General features: G+C 43.0%; 1 protein-coding gene across 9 annotated transcripts in view; it reads right to left on the bottom strand.

Annotated features, from left to right (window-relative positions):
- TSPOAP1 (TSPO associated protein 1) overlaps positions 1–18,340 on the bottom strand; it is a 268,852-nt gene that overhangs the window by 95,939 nt on the left and 154,573 nt on the right. For 8 of the 9 annotated variants that reach the window (XM_077294576.1, XM_077294575.1, XM_077294581.1 and 5 more), the window contains one exon: positions 11,639–11,722. The exons of the other annotated variant lie outside the window; for it this stretch is intronic. In XM_077294576.1, the coding sequence (XP_077150691.1) occupies positions 11,639–11,722 (84 nt within the window). The remainder of the gene's footprint in view (positions 1–11,638; positions 11,723–18,340) is intronic. 9 annotated transcript variants of the gene reach the window in all.

Here is an 18,340-nt window from a genome sequence, read left to right as displayed (position 1 = left end):
GTCCAGCACTGTCTCCAGTGTGTCCAGCATTCTGCCCCAGTGTCCAGCACTGTCTCCAGTGTGTCCAGCATTCTGCCCCAGTGTCCAGCACTGTCTCCAGTGTGTCCAGCAATCTGCCCCAGACTATTACCCCCCCCACAGCGCGCCGGGCTTATGTCCTCCTTCATCCCCCAGTACCCCCGTCCCTCATACTCACCTGTCCCACACACTGCATGGCCGTGCCGACATCCCTCGCGCTCTGTCCCGACTCCCGGCGGTGGCGCAGCATCTTCTTCCTGCTTGTGCGGTCATGTGATACTGCTGATTAAAGTCATGAATATGCGCATATTCATAACCTTAATGAGCGGTACCATATGACCGCACAAGCAGGAAGAAGATGCAGTGCAGAGCAGACGTCGAGACCATCACTGGAGCAGGGTAAGTATCGTCTTCAAGGAGAGTGGGTGGGGGGCGGCCGGGGGGGGGGGGTCTTCTGGAGCAGTGGGGGGCCCTGGAGCAGTGGGGGCCCTGCCAGCAGGTGTCAGTGCCTGGGCCCACTGGAGGATCCTCCGGTTCTCCGGTGGGCCAGTCCGAGCCTGCACCTGTCTATATAAGACCCCACAGCTCACAGTGCATGTCACAACAAATGAGAATCATGAGGTTAAAGGAACAGGCCAAGGAGCTCAGAGACAGAATTGTGGCAAGGCACAGATCTGGCCAAGGTTGCAACAGAATTTCTGCAGTACTCAAGGTTCCTAAGAGCACAGTGGCCTCCATAGTCCTTAAATGGAAGAAGTTTGGGACCACCAGAAGTCTTCCTAGACCTGTCTATCCAGCCAAACTGAGCAATCGTGGGAGAAGAGCCTTGGTGAGAGAAGTAAAGAAGAACCCCAAGATCACTGTGGCTGAGCTCAATAAATGCAATAGGGAGATGGGAGAAAGTTCCACAAAGTCAACTATCACTACAGCCCTCCACCAGTTGGGCCTTTATGTCAGAGTGGCCCAACGGAAGCCTCTCCTCAGTGCAAGACATATGAAAGCCCGCATAAAAAAAAAACACATGGAGGACTCCCAGACTATGAGAAATTACATTCTCTGGTCTGATGAAACAGAGATAGACCTTTTTGGTGATAATTCTAAGCGGTATGTGTGGAGAAAACCAGGCACTGCTCATAACCTCCCCAATACAATCCCCACAGTGAAACGTGGTGGTGGCAGCATCATGCTATGGGGGTGTTTTTCAGCTGCAGGGACAGGACGACTGGTTGTCATTGAAGGAAACATGAATGCGGCCAAGTACAGAGATATCCTGGATGAAAACCTCTTCCAGAGTGCTCTGGACCTCAGACTTGGCCGAAGGTTCACCTTCCAGCAAGACAATGACCCTAAGTACACAGCTAAAATAACAAAAGAATTGGCTTCAGAACAGCTCTGTGACCATTCTCGACTGGCCCAGCCAGAGCCCTGACCTAAACCCAATTGAGCATCTCTGGAGAGACCTGAAAATGGCTGTCCACCAACGTTTACCATCCAACCTGACGGAACCGGAGAGGATCTGCAAGGAAGAATGGCAGAGGATCCTCAAATTCATGTGTGAAAAACGTGTTGCATCATTTCCAAGAAGATTCATGGTACTAGCTCAAAAGGGTGCTTCTACTCAATACTGAGCAAAGGGTCTGAATACTTACGACCATGTGATATTTCTGTTTTTCTTTTTTAATACATTTGCAAACATTTCTACATTTGTTTTTTTTTTCAGTCAAGATGGGGTGCAGAGTGTACATTGATGAGAAAAAAATGAACTTTTTTGAATTTACCAAATGGCTGCAATGAAACAAAGAGTGAAAATTTTAAAGAGGTCTTAATACTTTCCGTACCCACTGTATATGCAAAAAATGTCTACAATTAAGGAAGTTTCCTTATCATTAAATATCATGATGAACCTTTTCTTATTGAAATAAACTTAAAGCGAACCTGTCAGCAGGATTGTGCACAGTAACAGGTTGTTGCTATTATACTGATTAAAATGATACCTGGGGTGAAGAAATCTGTCTTGTGGTTCTTGTGTAATCAGTGTTAGATGTTTTCAGTGAATGAGATGCTGGTGCTTCGGGGTGGGACTGTAGGCAGGGTCAGGGTCGCACTGGCTCACCGGAGAACCGGTGGATTCTCTGGTGCCCAGGCACTGACATCTGCTGGCATAGTGGCCAGCAACTGACTAAGGCCCTCACTACTCTAGAGCCCCCCAGAGAGTGGCTATGAGGCCCCTGAGTCAAGGGGGCCCACCCTGTGCCAGTGGAGCAGCAGCGGGTGACAGGAAGCCAAAAACTGTCCCCGCCGCTAAAGAGAAATGAATATTCACGCCTGTGGGCGTGGAGAGGAGTGAATATCATTTCACTTTAAGAGCGGGCAGCGTTAGCTGCAGCCAACACTGCCTGCATGTAAAGCCCTACCACCACTGCACCACTCTCTCACACTCACACACAAAGCATCGCACCACATACACACACGCACGTCTCGCAGCACATCCCGGCGTTCCTGTCTGAGACAGCGCAGCTGGATGATGCCATCATTCAGCGCGCGGCTGTTTCAGACAGAAAGCTGCCGGAAAGGAAGAGGCTGCCTGAATGTGCTGCAAGTGGTGAGTGGTGCTGTGTGTCTGTCTGCGTGCGTGTGTGTATGTGGTGCGATGCGGTGCTTTGTGTGTGTGAGAGTGGTGCGGTGGTGTGTGTCTGCGTGCGTGTGCGGTGGTGTGTGTCTGCGTGCGTGTGCGGTGCTGTGTGTGTGGTGCATTGGAGATTAGCAATGATGGGGTGATGGGGAAGGATGATGGGGTGATGGAGAAGGAGGCAATGATGGGGTGGTGGAGAAGGCAATGATGGTTGTGGTGGAAAGGACAATGTTGGTGGTGGGGGAGGCAATGATGGAGGTGTTGAAATGGGCAATGATGGGGGTGGTGGGGTAGAAAGCAATGATTGTGGTGTAAAGGACAATGATGGTAGTGGTGGAAAAGACAATGGTGGTGGTGGAATGGGCAATGATGGGGGTTTTGGGGGAGAAGGCAATGATGGAGGTGGTGGAAAGGGCAATGATAGGGGTGATGGGGGAGAACAATTATGTAGATGGAGAGGGGGCTGCATTATACAATATGAGGGGGCTGCATTAAAACTTTATGAGGGGGCTACATTATATTCTGTGGGGGGACTGCATTATTCTCTCGGGACTACATTATATTCTAGGGGGCTACATACTATATGAGGGGGCTACAGTATACTCTATGGGGGGCTACATTATATTCTGTGGTAGGGCTGCATTATTCTCTCAGGGGACATATTCTGGGGGGCTACATCATACTATATGTGGGGGCTACAGTATACTCTATGGGGGGGGCTTACATTATATATGAGGGGTGCTGCATCATACCCTATGAGGGTGCTACATTATATTATATGGGGAGCTGCATTATACCTTATAAGGGGGTTGCATTATATTTTGTGGTGTGCTGTATTATATTCTATGAGAGGGGGCTGCATTATATTCTATGAGGGGGGCTACCTCAACCCCTGCTACATAATTAAGACGTGTACTACCTTATATTATACCATGATATTAGCGTGTTTACCACACAATTGGTGGTCTTGTATTTCTTTCTATGTAGCTACATAGTGGGCCCCAAGAATGATTTTCTCTGGTGGGTCCAAGGTGCTCCAGTCCGATGCTGGGCAGGGTCTTATCTTCCTCATCATAGAAAGACTGTTTGTGCATCGGAGCGGCCTGTGAGCAGGTCTTTCCTTGGTTTCTCTGCCTTAGAGCAAGATGATAAGACTCTGCCTACAGTCCTGCCCTGGAGCATGGGCATCTCATTAACTGAAAACTTTTTAACAGTGATTACAGAAGAACCACAAGACGGATTTCTTCACCCCGGGTATCATTTTAATCAGTTTAACACTGCCAACCTGACAGTTTCTGTAGGTTACTTCGCAAAATCCTACTGACAGGTTCACTTTAAAGGGTTTGTCCCACGAACAAAGTACATTTTAGTTAATAGATCTTAAAATAAAATGAACAATCAAAAATGGGGCATACTGGAATATAATATGTTCTGCAAGAGCAGTAAAACGCATATGTCCCAATTTAAATATGTAATCACAAAGGATTAAAAAAAACCTTGAATTAATAAATACGGATAATAAAGTATGATCGCAACAAAAGTACTTTCCCATGATACTCCACATAGTACTCTACAAGCACGATATGATGACCCTGCTGTACCCCCCCAGCAAAGTATGGTGACCTATAATGCGCCCCACTTAATCCTCTATAAAGTATAATGGACCCACATAGTCATCCATACAGTATAATTGACACCACATGATTCTCTATACAGTTTAATGAGCCCCACTTTGTCCTCCATGTAGCATAATAGGGGGGACGGTCCCAGCATCACGGGCCAAATATAATTATCCTGAGAGCCAGATTTGACATATGTGCTCTAGTAAATGCACAGCCACAATACAATGTTGTAAATTGGTTTAACATCACATTATCTTTACTAAAGTCAGTCCAAGCCTGTTATAATAAAACTGCTCCGCCAGGCACACCTTACTGTAATTACATATTTCCTTTCATGTCTAGATTTGTTACTAGGGTGACAGTGCTGATATTCCAGACATCAGAGAAAACCTAATAAAAAAAAAATTGGCTGCTGCACAAAGAAGAAGAAATTGAGCAAAATCTGTCACGCATATGCAGTAATAAGAAAGTAAGCGATAGGAATATTAAATTGTATAGCTGTTAAAAAAATTTTTTTTAAAAATGGACAGATGATATATTTCCATTGATATACTAAACAAAAAATGTGATCAAAGAAATGGGGCAGAATCACATGCTTTGTGCAAATTAGACTCTTGAAGATAAATTCTCATTAAGGAATTCCGTTCAATGAGGTTTACTTTATCAGGCTCAAGTACCAAAATAAAGTAACGGTCCTGGCACGCGATGAATTATAAGTGGTGTAAGTGACAAGAAGGCTATATATAACAAGCAGCCCAAGGAGCCAGTCTTCGTGCCCACTGGTGAAACTAGAACACCTGCAGGAACAACATTTCGCTATTTTCCAAAACAGATCACATAGTATCAGCAGAAAGTATCAGTTTATCTGCCTTTATAATGGCTTCTATACATTCAGCCCAATGAATCCATGAGGGTAAAAAAAATTCTCGACAACAATCCTCAGGGCCATTATTATGCACTGCGTCGATCCATTGCAGAGATGTTCCTCCCAATTGTTGATTTTGTGCCCAATTAAGTTAGATCTCTGCTTACAGTCCAGGTGGGTGTTTCTTCAGTCTTCTCTGTGGCCTACACTTTCATTCCTCCCTCCCACATGCTGCAAATCTCAGCTTACGTGAAGCTGCTAGACCAGCAGATGAGCTGCGATTGGTAGTGATTGCAAAAGGAATGGTGAAATCAAATGCCCCAGAGAAGACTGAAATGTGTACTAAAATTCAGTCAAATTTACCATCTAGCAGGAGACAGTGGACTTTCAGCTATATATCTGGCAAGATTAGTCAATCTGCCCCATTCTTGATATGGAAATAGTAGGACACAGAGCATTTAAAAGCCTGGTGGATTTCTGCAGCATGCCACTGTACTGTGCAGGTAAACTAGTCCTGCGATGCATGCACTGCACAGGTAAACTAGTCCTGTGATGCATGCACTGTGCAGGTAAGCTAGTCCTGCGTTGGATGCACTGCATGTAAACTAGTCCTGCGATACATGCACTGTGCATGTAAACTAGTCCTGCGATGCATGCACTGTGCAGGTAAACTAGTCCTGCGATGGATGCACTGTGCATGTAAACTAGTCCTGCGATGCATGCACTGTGCAGGTAAACTAGTCCTGCGATGGATGGACACCACATGTAAACTAGTCTTGCGATGAATGCACTGTGCAGGTAAACTAGTCCTGCGATGGATGCACACCACATGTAAACTAGTCTTGCGATGCATGCACTGCGCAGGTAAACTAGTCCTGTGATGGATGCACTGTGCAGGTAAACTAGTCCTGTGATGGATGCACTGTGCAGATAAACTAGTCCTGTGATGGATGCACTGTGCAGGTAAACTAGTCCTGCGATGGATGCACACCACATGTAAACTAGTCTTGCGATGCATGCACTGCGCAGGTAAACTAGTCCTGTGATGGATGCACTGCGCAGGTAAACTAGTCCTGTGATGGATGCACTGTGCAGGTAAACTAGTCTTGCGATGCATGCACTGTGCAGGTAAACTAGTCCTGCGATGGATGCACACCACATGTAAACAAGTCTTGCGATGCATGCACTGCGCAGGTAAACTAGTCCTGTGATGGATGCACTGCGCAGGTAAACTAGTCCTGTGATGGATGCACTGTGCAGGTAAACTAGTCTTGCGATGCATGCACTGTGCAGGTAAACTAGTCCTGCCATGGATGCACACCACATGTAAACTAGTCTTGCGATGCATGCACTGCGCAGGTAAACTAGTCCTGTGATGGATGCACTGTGCAGGTAAACTAGTCCTGTGATGGATGCACTGTGCAGGTAAACTAGTTCTGTGATGGATGCACTGTGCAGGTAAACTAGTCCTGTGATGGATGCACTGCGCAGGTAAACTAGTACTGCCATGCAGGCACTGCGCAGGTAAATTAGTCCTGTGATAGATGCACTGTGCAGGTAAACTAGTACTGCCATGCAAGCACTGCACAGGTAAACTAGTCCTGTGATGGATGCACTGCGCAGGTAAAATAGTCCTCTGATTCATGTACTGCGAAGGTAAACTAGTCCTGCCATGCATACATTGCGCAGGTAAAATAGTCCTCTGATTCATGTACTGCGCAGGTAAACGAGTCATCGTTTTGAAGTAATGGGTCTTTTGCTCTACAGCAGAAAGCGCTACCAAAAACTGGGGGTAAAAGAGAAAAAGCAGAAGGAAGGAATTCAGGAATAATCTTCCAATGCGACGTAGGATGATGGTATCTGAAAGGTTTGCACACTTGGTTGCATTTGGTATACCAATTGGTAATATGTAGATGACCACTGGGACATATAAAAAACAGACAGAAAAGAAATGCTGCGTATTGAGCATCATACAATGTAATCTAATGGAGCCAGTTTAGTACTTTATCATTACTGTCTTTTATCTCATGCCAATAACGGTACTCGCCAAGTGCACTTGCATTAAATACACTTCTATTTATTGATGTATTTGCAGAATATCTGGAAAGTTAAGCAGCACTGCTGCTTCAAGTGCATATCCTTAAAATAAAAGAATCCCCCCAATAACTACCACCAATATTTAATATATATTGAATATCAGCTATTCAGCTCAGTTATCCACGTCAATTTTTATGAAATTGGAGACAACCAATAAGCCGCAGATACACTGAGATGTCACTTTGCTTTTTCAGGATCATTACATCTCCTGTTCAGGTGTCACAATTCAATAATCTGCAGAGAGACGAGTGTGATTATATTGGATGATCTGTGACAAATTTCCTAAGAAATCACTTAAAGTGTTTGTCCATTACCACTTTGAAATGACTGAGGGGGTCAAAAAAAAAAAAAAAAAAAAAAAACCTAAACAAGACCCCATTAACCTTTAAGGTGCTTCACAGGAACTAATTCAAAGGGGGAATGAAAAAATGAAAAATTACAGTTTCCACTAAAATGTTGAGTTAGCGACAACTTATTCATTTTAACAAGTGTAACAAAAGAAAATGAACCCACAATTTGTTACATAATTTCTTTAAAACCCATTTAAAAATCTTAAAGCTTAGGGAACAGCAGAACCTCCCCCCTCCAAGTGACCCCATTTTGGGAACTACATCACAAAGCATTCATCTAGGAGGGTAGTGGGCATTTTGGACCCACAAGTGTTTCACAAGCGTTGTAGAATTGGGCTGTGAAGATGCAATTTTTTCCATTAGAGTGTTCATTTAGTCCCACATTTTTAAGTCCCACAAATGGTAATAGAAGACCACAATTTGTAATCTTTCATAAACGCCACAGTACCCCAAATGTGGTCTGAAACGACTTAGCACATAGTAGGGACTGGAGGCTATTTGCCTATTAGCACAACTAGAGCTGGATTATATGGTGGACACAATGTTGCCTTTGTAGAACTCCTGAGGTGCCAGAACCGCAGAAACCCATCAAGTGCGACACAATTTCAAAAACAACATTCATCAAGAAAGTTATTTCAGGGTGAACTGAGCATTTTGCACTCACAGACGCATCACAGAATTTTATAACATAGGGCCATGAAAAGACAAAATTATGATTTTTTTACTAAAAGGTGATAACTTTGGTATCACTATAATCGAACTGACCCAAAGATTAGATTTATATATACATTTACTACTATTTACACAGCAAAAGCTTTATTTTATTTTTTTACAAAAAAAAATTGTTTTTTGAATTGCCATATACTGATAGCTAACTTTCTCCTGTTTTTGTTTGTTTGCCGACAGAACCGTATGAGGGTTTGTGTTTTTGCTGGACTAGATGACATTTTTAATAATACCATTTTTTGTTATATGTATGACTTTTCAATCACTGGACTCAGCGCTACCAATAGTGTTAACTTTTTGTTTAATTTTGTTTTTTTTACTTAAGAACAGTATTTGCAAAATGAAACATTTGCCTTTTTACTTTTTGAGTATAGGTCACTGCTTGACTTTCCATTGACCACCATTGGCACCACACAATTGTGTTGCAGTGGTGCCCATGAAGAGAAAGAGGGAGCCCCTACCCCCTCACAACCATCTACATGCCACGGTTGTTACTGACTGCGGCATGTAAGGAGTTAAACAGGCATGAATGACAACAGATGGTGCCATCCACTGATGTTCACGGCTCTGCTTCTGTACCAGCGCCATCACCACGCTGCACATATATGGCGCTTAGTGGGATCTAGTGATGAGCGAATATACTCGTTACTCCGGTTTCTCCAAGCACGCTCGGGTGGTCTCCTAGTATTTGAGAGTACCCGGAGATTTAGTTTTCGTCGCCGCAGCTGCATGATTTACGGCTGCTAGACAGGCTGAGTACATGTGAGGATTGCCTGGTGGTTAGGGAAATCCCACATGTATTCAGGCTGTCTAGCAGCCGCAAATCATGCAGCAGCGGCGATGAAAGCTAAATCTCCGCGCATGCCAAAATACTCAGAGACCACCCAAGCATGCTCAGGGAAACCCGAGTAACGAGTACACTCGCTCATCACTAGTGGGAACTCCTTCCCTGATGTGCTTTACTTATTCTGCGGATGTTGGGAAACTGTTAAATGGTTCTTTATCTGCAATAAAATGAGTGTTTCAATCAAGTAATTACATGTGAATGCACTTTACTATATATTGGGAAGTTTTCTTATCAAGTTATGATAATATATATATATATATATATATATATATATATATATATATATATATATATATATATATATACACACACATACACACACATACATATACACACGCACATACATATATACAGACAAACAACACCTCTAACATAAAGCTGGAGGCACATAATACAGGATCCAACAGTGACTAGATCGATGGTCACAGCACCATGCAAGCCTGTGCCCTGCACAATGGGCTCTGCAGGTCACAGAGGATGTGCTTTAAATGAGGTGTAATTATAAATATGACATAAAACAGACCAGAATCCGGAGACTCCACCATTATCCCAAAAATGCAAGATGGTTAATGAAGGCAGATACATTTATTTGGACTTGCAAAGGAATTTTTCTCTTAATATGGGGCAAATAGTATCTGCCTCAAAGGTTGTTTTTTTTTTTTTTTGCCTTTTCTAGATCAACATGTCAGTTAATATGGGTTAAACTCGAGGGACTTGTCTCCTTTTAACCTTGAAACAATTAAAATATGACGTTTTAGGGTATGTGCACACGCTGCGGACTGGTGTGCGGATTTTTCCACACTGATTTTGATAAATCCGCAGGGCAAAAACACTGCGTTTTTCCTGCGGATTTATCGCGGCTTTTGTGCGGATTCTACTGCGGTTTTTACACCTGCGGTTTTCTAATATGGAGCTGGTGTAAAACCGCTGCGGAATCCGCACAAAGAATTGACATGCTGCGGAAAATAAACCGCAGCGTTTCTGCACGTTTTTTTCCGCAGCATGTGCACAGCGGTTTTTATTTTCCATAGGTTTACATGGTACTGTACACCGCATGGAAAACTGCTGCGGATCCGCAGCGTCAAAAACGCTGCGGATCCGCAGTAAAAACCGCAACGTGTGCACATGGCCTCAAATACTGTTCGATCACCATCCAGAGTGCCAGAAAATGTGATAATCCATAAGGTTCTTTTATCTGTGGATTACAAATTTTACTGTCTGTGAAATAGTACTAGTCACTGACATTGCAGGATGAGAAATAGTCATGAACAATCTTTAAAGGCAACGTAAAAGAGATTTTGAGATAAAATAACTACAAGGCTCAGAATATACAGGAATACACGAGATATTTGACCACAGATAACACATGTAATTGTGTAAACAGCAGATTTCCTGCTTGTACAAAACCCTATTAGCGGAGCCAACCTACATTATGAACTATGAATCAGCATAATAAATAGATGTACAGAGCAATGTTCCTCATTTAGTTCGCTTCTAAATTACTAAACAATTAGGCTAAACATTTAGAATAGAATAATAAAACAGCATTATAAATTGATTAATGGAAACTACCATAAGTATAAAAATTACTACTACATTTTGTACACTTGAAAAAAAAAAAACCAAAAAACGTGAGCAATTCCTATAGTAAAACAGAACGTTCTAAAAGTAACAGGAAAAAAACAAACCATATATTTATATGTAAGGCCCTACACTACGTTACCTTCATTACTTATGTTTGTTTATATACCTCATTGTAAGGGCGCAGTCAGATGGCCATAGAAATCAGCAGGGAGTGCATAGACTGGCCGGCGGCTCTCCCTACCTGAGCGGGATAGCTGCATAGAAATAAATTAAGCTGTCACTTTCTGGCAGGGAGAGCAGCCAGCCAGTCCATGCACTGTATTTGGATCTCGGTCCGATTTATATGGCAGTCTGACTGCGCCCTGAGACAAGTACACCGCCACATGGCTCATTAGAAAAACTGTGGAAAGGTGCGGCCGCATTTCCACTGAACTCAATGGACACTATGGAAACCTACAAGTGCTCTCCTAGGTTTCAATATTTCAGACACAGTCTCGTCTCTGGAAAAAGGTGTTTTTTTGTTACGATTCATAAAGGATTTTACAACTGATAGAAAGTAACAGATTAAACTTTTTGCCTCCAAAGCCTGAATGATACAGCAAAGACCCTAGCAACAACAAAATACATGTAATACAACGGTATTTGGTGCAGATCTAATGTCAGCTTTGGGTCACTATTTCAGGCACAGCCCTTTATCTCAGACTGAAGAATAATGACAATTTTCTGCATTAAAATACCACATTTCTTTATGTATGGAAAGTTGTTCCAAGTGAATGGTTCATAACTGTATGAAATCTTATAAGAGGAAAAGATTGCATTTCTTAAGAAATTCCATACTGCGACCTCAGTCATATGTACAGATTATCATTACATTACCAAGCAGAGTGATTTCCTTACCAATTCTTCACATCTCTTCTGCTTCTTTGTCACCTCTTGCTCTAAAACTTCACATTCTTTCCGTTTTCTACTTAATTCAAATTCCTGAAAAAATAAATAAAAAAAATATATAAAACATCACAAAGTACAATAGCAGCTCTACAGGTTTAGTGAATGTTTGCTTATACAATTATGCAGAGGCAGGCGCTGGGCCTCTCTGACGTTTCCCGGCGCCTGCGCACTGCAGTACGTTGCTCTGCCCTCAACAGGACTCAAAGTACGCATGTGCCGGAGCCGCGACAGGAAGCAAAGAAGAGGACGTCATCGTATGAAGATGGGAGGTGCCGGACCCGGACTGCGACGCCCATCGGACCAGACCGCCCCTGGGTGAGTATAATCTAACTTGCTTTTCTTCTCTTTCAGGTTACATCGGGAGCTTATCTACAGCATTCCAGAATGTTGTTGATAAGCCCCTGATGGCGGTGGCCTAAGGAGAAAAATGGGGTGACAAATTCCCCTTAAACAGAGGACAACTCACTAAACAACTCACAACCCACTAACCATACATTACAAGTGACGTGCAGCCTGACACAGCACCCAGATTGCCAAGCATTACTGAATGGTTTATCTGAGAGCTGGATTGGCCCTGTGCTGGCAGCAGAGGAAAGGAAAGCAGCTTGACAGCAATTGATCTAATTTGTGTCACTGCAATTATAATTGCTACTGTTTTGTTCATGTCTGAATAGTTTTAGTTTTTTTCTTTAAAGTGGACAATTTAAAAACTAGACTAGTTGGGGATACTTAGAGATATAAAAAAATAAATGCATTTTCTGTTAGCTAACCACTGCGTTGATATTGGATTTCATTTTTATATGGACCTGAAGTTATGGGAGTAACATAAAACCTTCCGTTTTATGCAAATATTTTGTAGCAGTAATCGGTGCCAGAATGTACTACTGTTTCTTGAAACGCTCTTAAAGGTAATCCGTCACCACATTTGACCCATCTAAACTATTAATATGGGCATACATATAGACTGCTGAGGAGAGTGATATCTGTATGCCTCAAATCAGATGCCTTGTTAGAGATAAATCCTCTGTTATCACTTTATAAAAATGGCCTTTTCCAGGCTTTGGGGAGGATGGTGCCTGGAAGATACCTCTGCCTCCAGAGCTTATTTTACATGAGTTACCAGTGTGATGTGTAATGGCCGCTCTCTGTTCTCCTGATCTCACTGTAGAGTGGCTGTAATATTACTGCAATACAGCAGAGCTGAAAAATGTGATTGCAAGAAAACAAAGTTCAGTTCTCCTGTTCTGTGTTAGTTACTTGTATTACACTGGCAACTCACCCTTCATGTAAAGTAATCTCTGGGGGCAGTCATCTTCCAGGCAGTGTCCTCAGAGGTCATTTATATAAAGTGATTAGATGATGATTTATCCACAAGGCATCATTTGATATGAGGCATACAGGTACCACTCTTCTCATCAGACTATAACCCGTATGTCAATATTAATAGTTTACAAAAGGTCAAATGTGGTGGCAGATTCCCTTTAAACTGTGTATACATATATCCTACAGTATATGATACATCCTCCTATTATTTCTGAGAGTATATACTGTTTTGTTTACAATCAGGTTCATGTGTTGACAAATAGTCTAGTGAGGTCAGCTACTTGATTTTTACTGGGTTTTTTTTTCGTTTTCAACTCATTGATATGAAAGGGTTGGTCTCATCTGGGATATTTTTGTCCCATCTACCTACATGTTTCCATTAATTACTATTTGAAAGTTCTGAAAATTGACGAAAACTATTATTCTGATTTTCCAAATTCCCATACAAGTTAAAGGATATATCTGGGACTTTAAACAAAAAGGCAGGTAGCTGTTAACAGAGGCAACTGCCTGTCTGTTATACCCAGAGCCGGTCATTAACTGCTCCTGCCAGATATTCACCTCCTCCCTGCCAACATAGCAGCAGTTGCTCTTCCTGCTGACAGGGCCGGGCTACTGGCACCATGCTGATAGACAGTTGGCACATCGCTGCCTAACTGGCTGAAGCCGGCTGTCAATCAGCATGACACCAGTAGTCCCGCCCAGTCAACAGGAGATAATCTGCTGCTCCGATGACCGGAGTAGCAGTATCTCTGGCAGAAGCAGTCAATGACCGGCGTTGGGTGCAACAGGCAGGTAGTTACTTCTGTTAGCAACTACATGCCTTTTTTATGTTCTGGATATCCCCTTTAACAGATATTGACAAGTATTGGCCTTTTTATTTAGTGTCCTAATATTCTGTTTTTGTATAGTCTTGCACAAGGGGGTGTGGCTCACAGGATAATTATGCAGAGCAGCCTACAGACAGGCCCCCATAAAATCCTGTGAGCAATGCCCTCTTGCTACACATCATAAAAATCATCATGTTAGGATGCTATATATAAATGCCTATATCTCTAGGACCGTTTGGCGGATTTGGAAAAAAAAAAAAAAATGCGTAAATGTGGCTTGTGTCTATGATAACAGGACAGGACACCTGGCAGTGTATGACAATGTTAGGCAAAATTCTTTTTCTGTTGACGATCCTATAAACATGCAGCCTAGCAAAAGATGGAGCTTGCATGTTTACTTAATTAATGAGAAGATGCTGCACACATTGTCAAGATGCTCCACTTTAAAAGGGATTTCATAAACGTAGGTTTATGGCCTCTAAAAACCAGGGTTGAGTTAAAATAATAAAATCTGAAGGTACTCCCTTTCCTTGGGTTCAGTGGTGGCTCTTCACCGCCGCTCCGGTGGCTGCAGCAGTGATATCATGATTACAGAGCAAATCATCACTGCAGCCAATCACAGAGCTCAGAAGCTGTGCATATATAGGCGGCACAATACGCTGAGGTGTTATGCAGTGGTCATATGTGTGGTTGTTGTGAGGTCAATGCTACAGCCAATAAACTGAGAGGGGAGCAGTGCCGAAGAGCAGATGCTGGACTCGGTGAGGGCGAGTATCATCTGATTTTATTATTTTAAATGGAACCAGTCAGCCGACTCATGCTATGTGATGCTATCAGATGATACTCGAACTCACTGGATTGTTTTAATAATGCCGATTATTGCAGCATTTTCCCAGTGCATGCTATTGCAGTGTTGTCCAAATGAAAGTAAATGTGACAACGTTGCAATACCCAAACATCTGCTACTACGGTAAGTAGAGTGTGCAGGTCGGACCCATTGCACAAGGGTCATTGTTCCAATAAACAGCCAACATTCGAACCCAGACTGATCTAATATTGATGGTCTATCCTAAGATAGGTCATCATTTTTCAAAACCCCTTTTTACATATCTTCACAGATGCTTTTTTAAAAAAAAATATGCAAAAAAGTATGTAAAAGGAGAAAGATACCTTTGTGTTTTCCATGCTATTTTCTGGAATTTTCACTGTGCTTTTCTTTTCATTCACCTCCCCGTAAAAAGGTGTTTTAGAACCAACATATTTTTTTTTTACTGCTTTTTATTGCCATTTTCATTACAAGTCATGAGATTCATTAATAATGTGATTACAAGATTTCTCAGAATCATGAGTTGTGAAAAGAAAAAACTAAAGAAGTTTTAAGTAAAAAAGGTCACCTAAAATGCAGTTTGTGTGAAAGCATAAATATTCTATGTATTTTTTATTTCAATTGCTTTCATTTTTCATTGCTAATCAAATGAAAAAGGAAGAAAAGGCATTGGACATTGGCCTGGTGTGATCCAGAGTAGAAGACTAATAAGTAGCGGATGACAAAAGATCCATAAAGAGGTGTCAGGGTGAAATGGAAAGTGGTGGAGTGCAATGGACGGGGGCAGTCCCCAAACTATTTTATAAAGAATAGGGGACCCCCATCCTGCCTGGACGTCTATGAACCAATACAGTAGGACTTGGCATACTAGGGGGGATATTTTTCAGAGAAGCATTGAGAGTATGCAGGGGTGATAACTTGGGCGATTTCAGACTTGTAGAGAACCTTAGGAAGGAAACCGCTTACAGACATACATCTTTCAATGCTTAACCAAGTCTAAACCTTTTACAATAATTTTGCAAAACAAAGATAATGTTTCTCGATGTAGTCAAAGTTTCTGAAGATTTCCAAGATTTAATAGGCGTTAACAATGGTAGATGTCGGGAGCTCATCAGACTGGATAAACCGGCTAAGCAACAACAGGTATCCTTTAGTGTATCCACAACACCAAATACTGCTGGCACACAGGGAGTAGAGCTGAGCGAGTTTGATCGGGTCAGGGCTTAGGGTCACATTGCGTTAGGGCAATCCGTTAAGCGCATAGCGCTAGCGGATTGTGCTATCGCAATGCTTCTCTAGGGTCCGCGTTCGGCGTCCCCGGTAGCGCAGATCCCCGATCTGCACTAGCGAGGAACGGACCTCGGGCGCGCCGCGGACGCTGCAAGCAGCGTCCGAGGTCCGTCACTCAAATGACGGCACATGACGGCACATCGCTAGCGCACGCCCAATGTGGGCGGGCGCTAGCGACGCGTTCACCATTACAGGCTATGGCGGCGTTAACGGACTACGTTAACACCGCGTAATGCCGCGGTGTAACGTAGTCCGTTAAACGCGGTCACGTAACGCAATGTGACCCTAGCTTATTCAGCAAGCTATAGCGAATAAGCTGCAGAGGGAACCCGGATACCAGGAACGCTCCGGCTGATCAGCTGTTCGGCTCCGCAGCTGCATGTGTCACAGCTGTGTCACTGTCACAACACATATATGGAGAACCCAACACACAGGCTCTTCATGTATGTGTTGTGATAGTGACACAGCCGCGACACATGCAGCTGCGGAGCCGAACAGCTGATCAGCAGGAGCGCTCCAGGTATCCAGGTTCCCTCTGCAGCTTATTCGGTAAGCGCTATAGCTTGCCGAATAGCAGGGACCCGATCAAAGTCGCTCAACTGTAATAGTGAGAAGTGTTAGAAGGAGAAACAGAAAGATAATAGAATAGGCCAGATTTGTATATCTTCATCAACTTCGTTTTCATCTGTAAGGACCATAGTTTTCGTACTGGAGTTCTTTTAAAGTGTATCTCTTGTATCCTCTTACTCTACTTAAAAGAAGCAACAGAAAAACCTTTCAGGTTATTTTATCCATGTCACCACTTATGGAATTTGTCTCTAAAGAGAATAGCTATTCCAGACTGCAGCCCCTGGTAAACAACTAATCTTGCCGATACAAATCATGACCGTCCAGGCACAAGTAGTTTTACATGATTGCCTTTTCAATGAACAACTGTACATAGAATACAAGAAAGTCTCATATTGGCTATAAAGCGAGCCATTATTACAGAGTATCCATTCTGTCTCATAGAAGGAAAGCACAGAGTTGAGGACACCCCCACATAACATCCATATACACTTAGTGGGCATATGGACAGAAGCGCATTTCTTGAAACAACCTCTTTAAATCGAAGGATACAATTTTTGATAAAAGGATGATGGAAATCAGCATTAGATTGTAGCACTGGTAAATATGCATCTCGCAGTGTAATGCACTAAGCTGCAGACATTACCATGCCAGAGGTCTAAACTATTGCACATAAACTCCTACAGGTTACATTAGATTTGGAAAAAAAGGTGTCCTTGACAGAGAAGACATAACTGATGCTAAATGGGTCATAAGCTACTATGAAAAGAATTTTATGAAAACTATTTTATGATTTGCGTATATATATATATATATATATATATATATATATATATATATAAATATCTACTATATAATTGTCTAAGGGTCACTTCCATCTGTCCTTCTGTCTGTCTGTCACGGATATTCATTGGTCGTGGCCTCTGTCTGTCATGGAAATGCAAGTCACTGATTGGTCGTGGCAAAACGCCCACGACCATTGCCACGACCAATCAGCGACGGGCACAGTCCGGCGGCAAAATGGCCGCTCTTTCCTCCCCGCAGTCAGTGCCCGCTCCATTCTCCCCTCCAGTCAGCCCTCACACCGGGTTAATGCCAGCGTTACCAGAGCGCAGTGTAACGCACTCCTGTTACGCAGCTATTAACCCTGTCTGACCAACTTTTTAGTATTGATGCTGCGTATGCAGCATCAATAGTAAAAAGATCTAATATTACAAATAAGAATAATAAAAAAAAAGGTTATTCCAACCCTCCGACGTCGCCCGCTGTCCTCGGCAGTGCAAGCGGCAGGTTCCGGTGCCAAGGATGCTATGCGAGAGGGACCTTCCATGACATCACGGTAATGTGACCGCGACGTCATCATAGGTCCTGCGCTCATACCAACCCTGGGACCGGAAGCTGCCGCATGCACCGCACACCGGCGCCAGGACTTCAAGGGGCCTTCGGAAGGTGAGTATATGTTTATTTTTTATTTTAAGTCTTTTTTAACCACGCACATAGTGCCCACATTGCTATATACTACGTGGGCTGTGTTACATACTGCGTGGGCTCTGTTATATACTACATCTCTGTGCTATATACTAACGTGGCTATGTTATATACTGCGTGGCTGCTATATATTGCGTGGGCTGTTATATATTACGTGGCCAGTGTTCTATACTGTGGGGGCTGTGCTATATACTGCATGGCTGCTATGTACTGCGTGGGCTATGCGTGGGCTGTGTTATATATTACGTGGCCAGTGTTATATACTGCGGGGGCTGTGCTATATACTGCGTGGCTGCTATGTACTGCGTGGGCTGTGTTATATATTAC

The sequence above is a fragment of the Ranitomeya variabilis genome, chromosome 3 (genome assembly GCF_051348905.1).
Source record: "Ranitomeya variabilis isolate aRanVar5 chromosome 3, aRanVar5.hap1, whole genome shotgun sequence".
In the NCBI taxonomy this organism is placed as follows: domain Eukaryota; kingdom Metazoa; phylum Chordata; class Amphibia; order Anura; family Dendrobatidae; genus Ranitomeya; species Ranitomeya variabilis.
The sequence above is the reverse complement of the archived record's forward strand: the minus strand, read 5'-3'. Positions and strand labels throughout refer to the sequence as shown.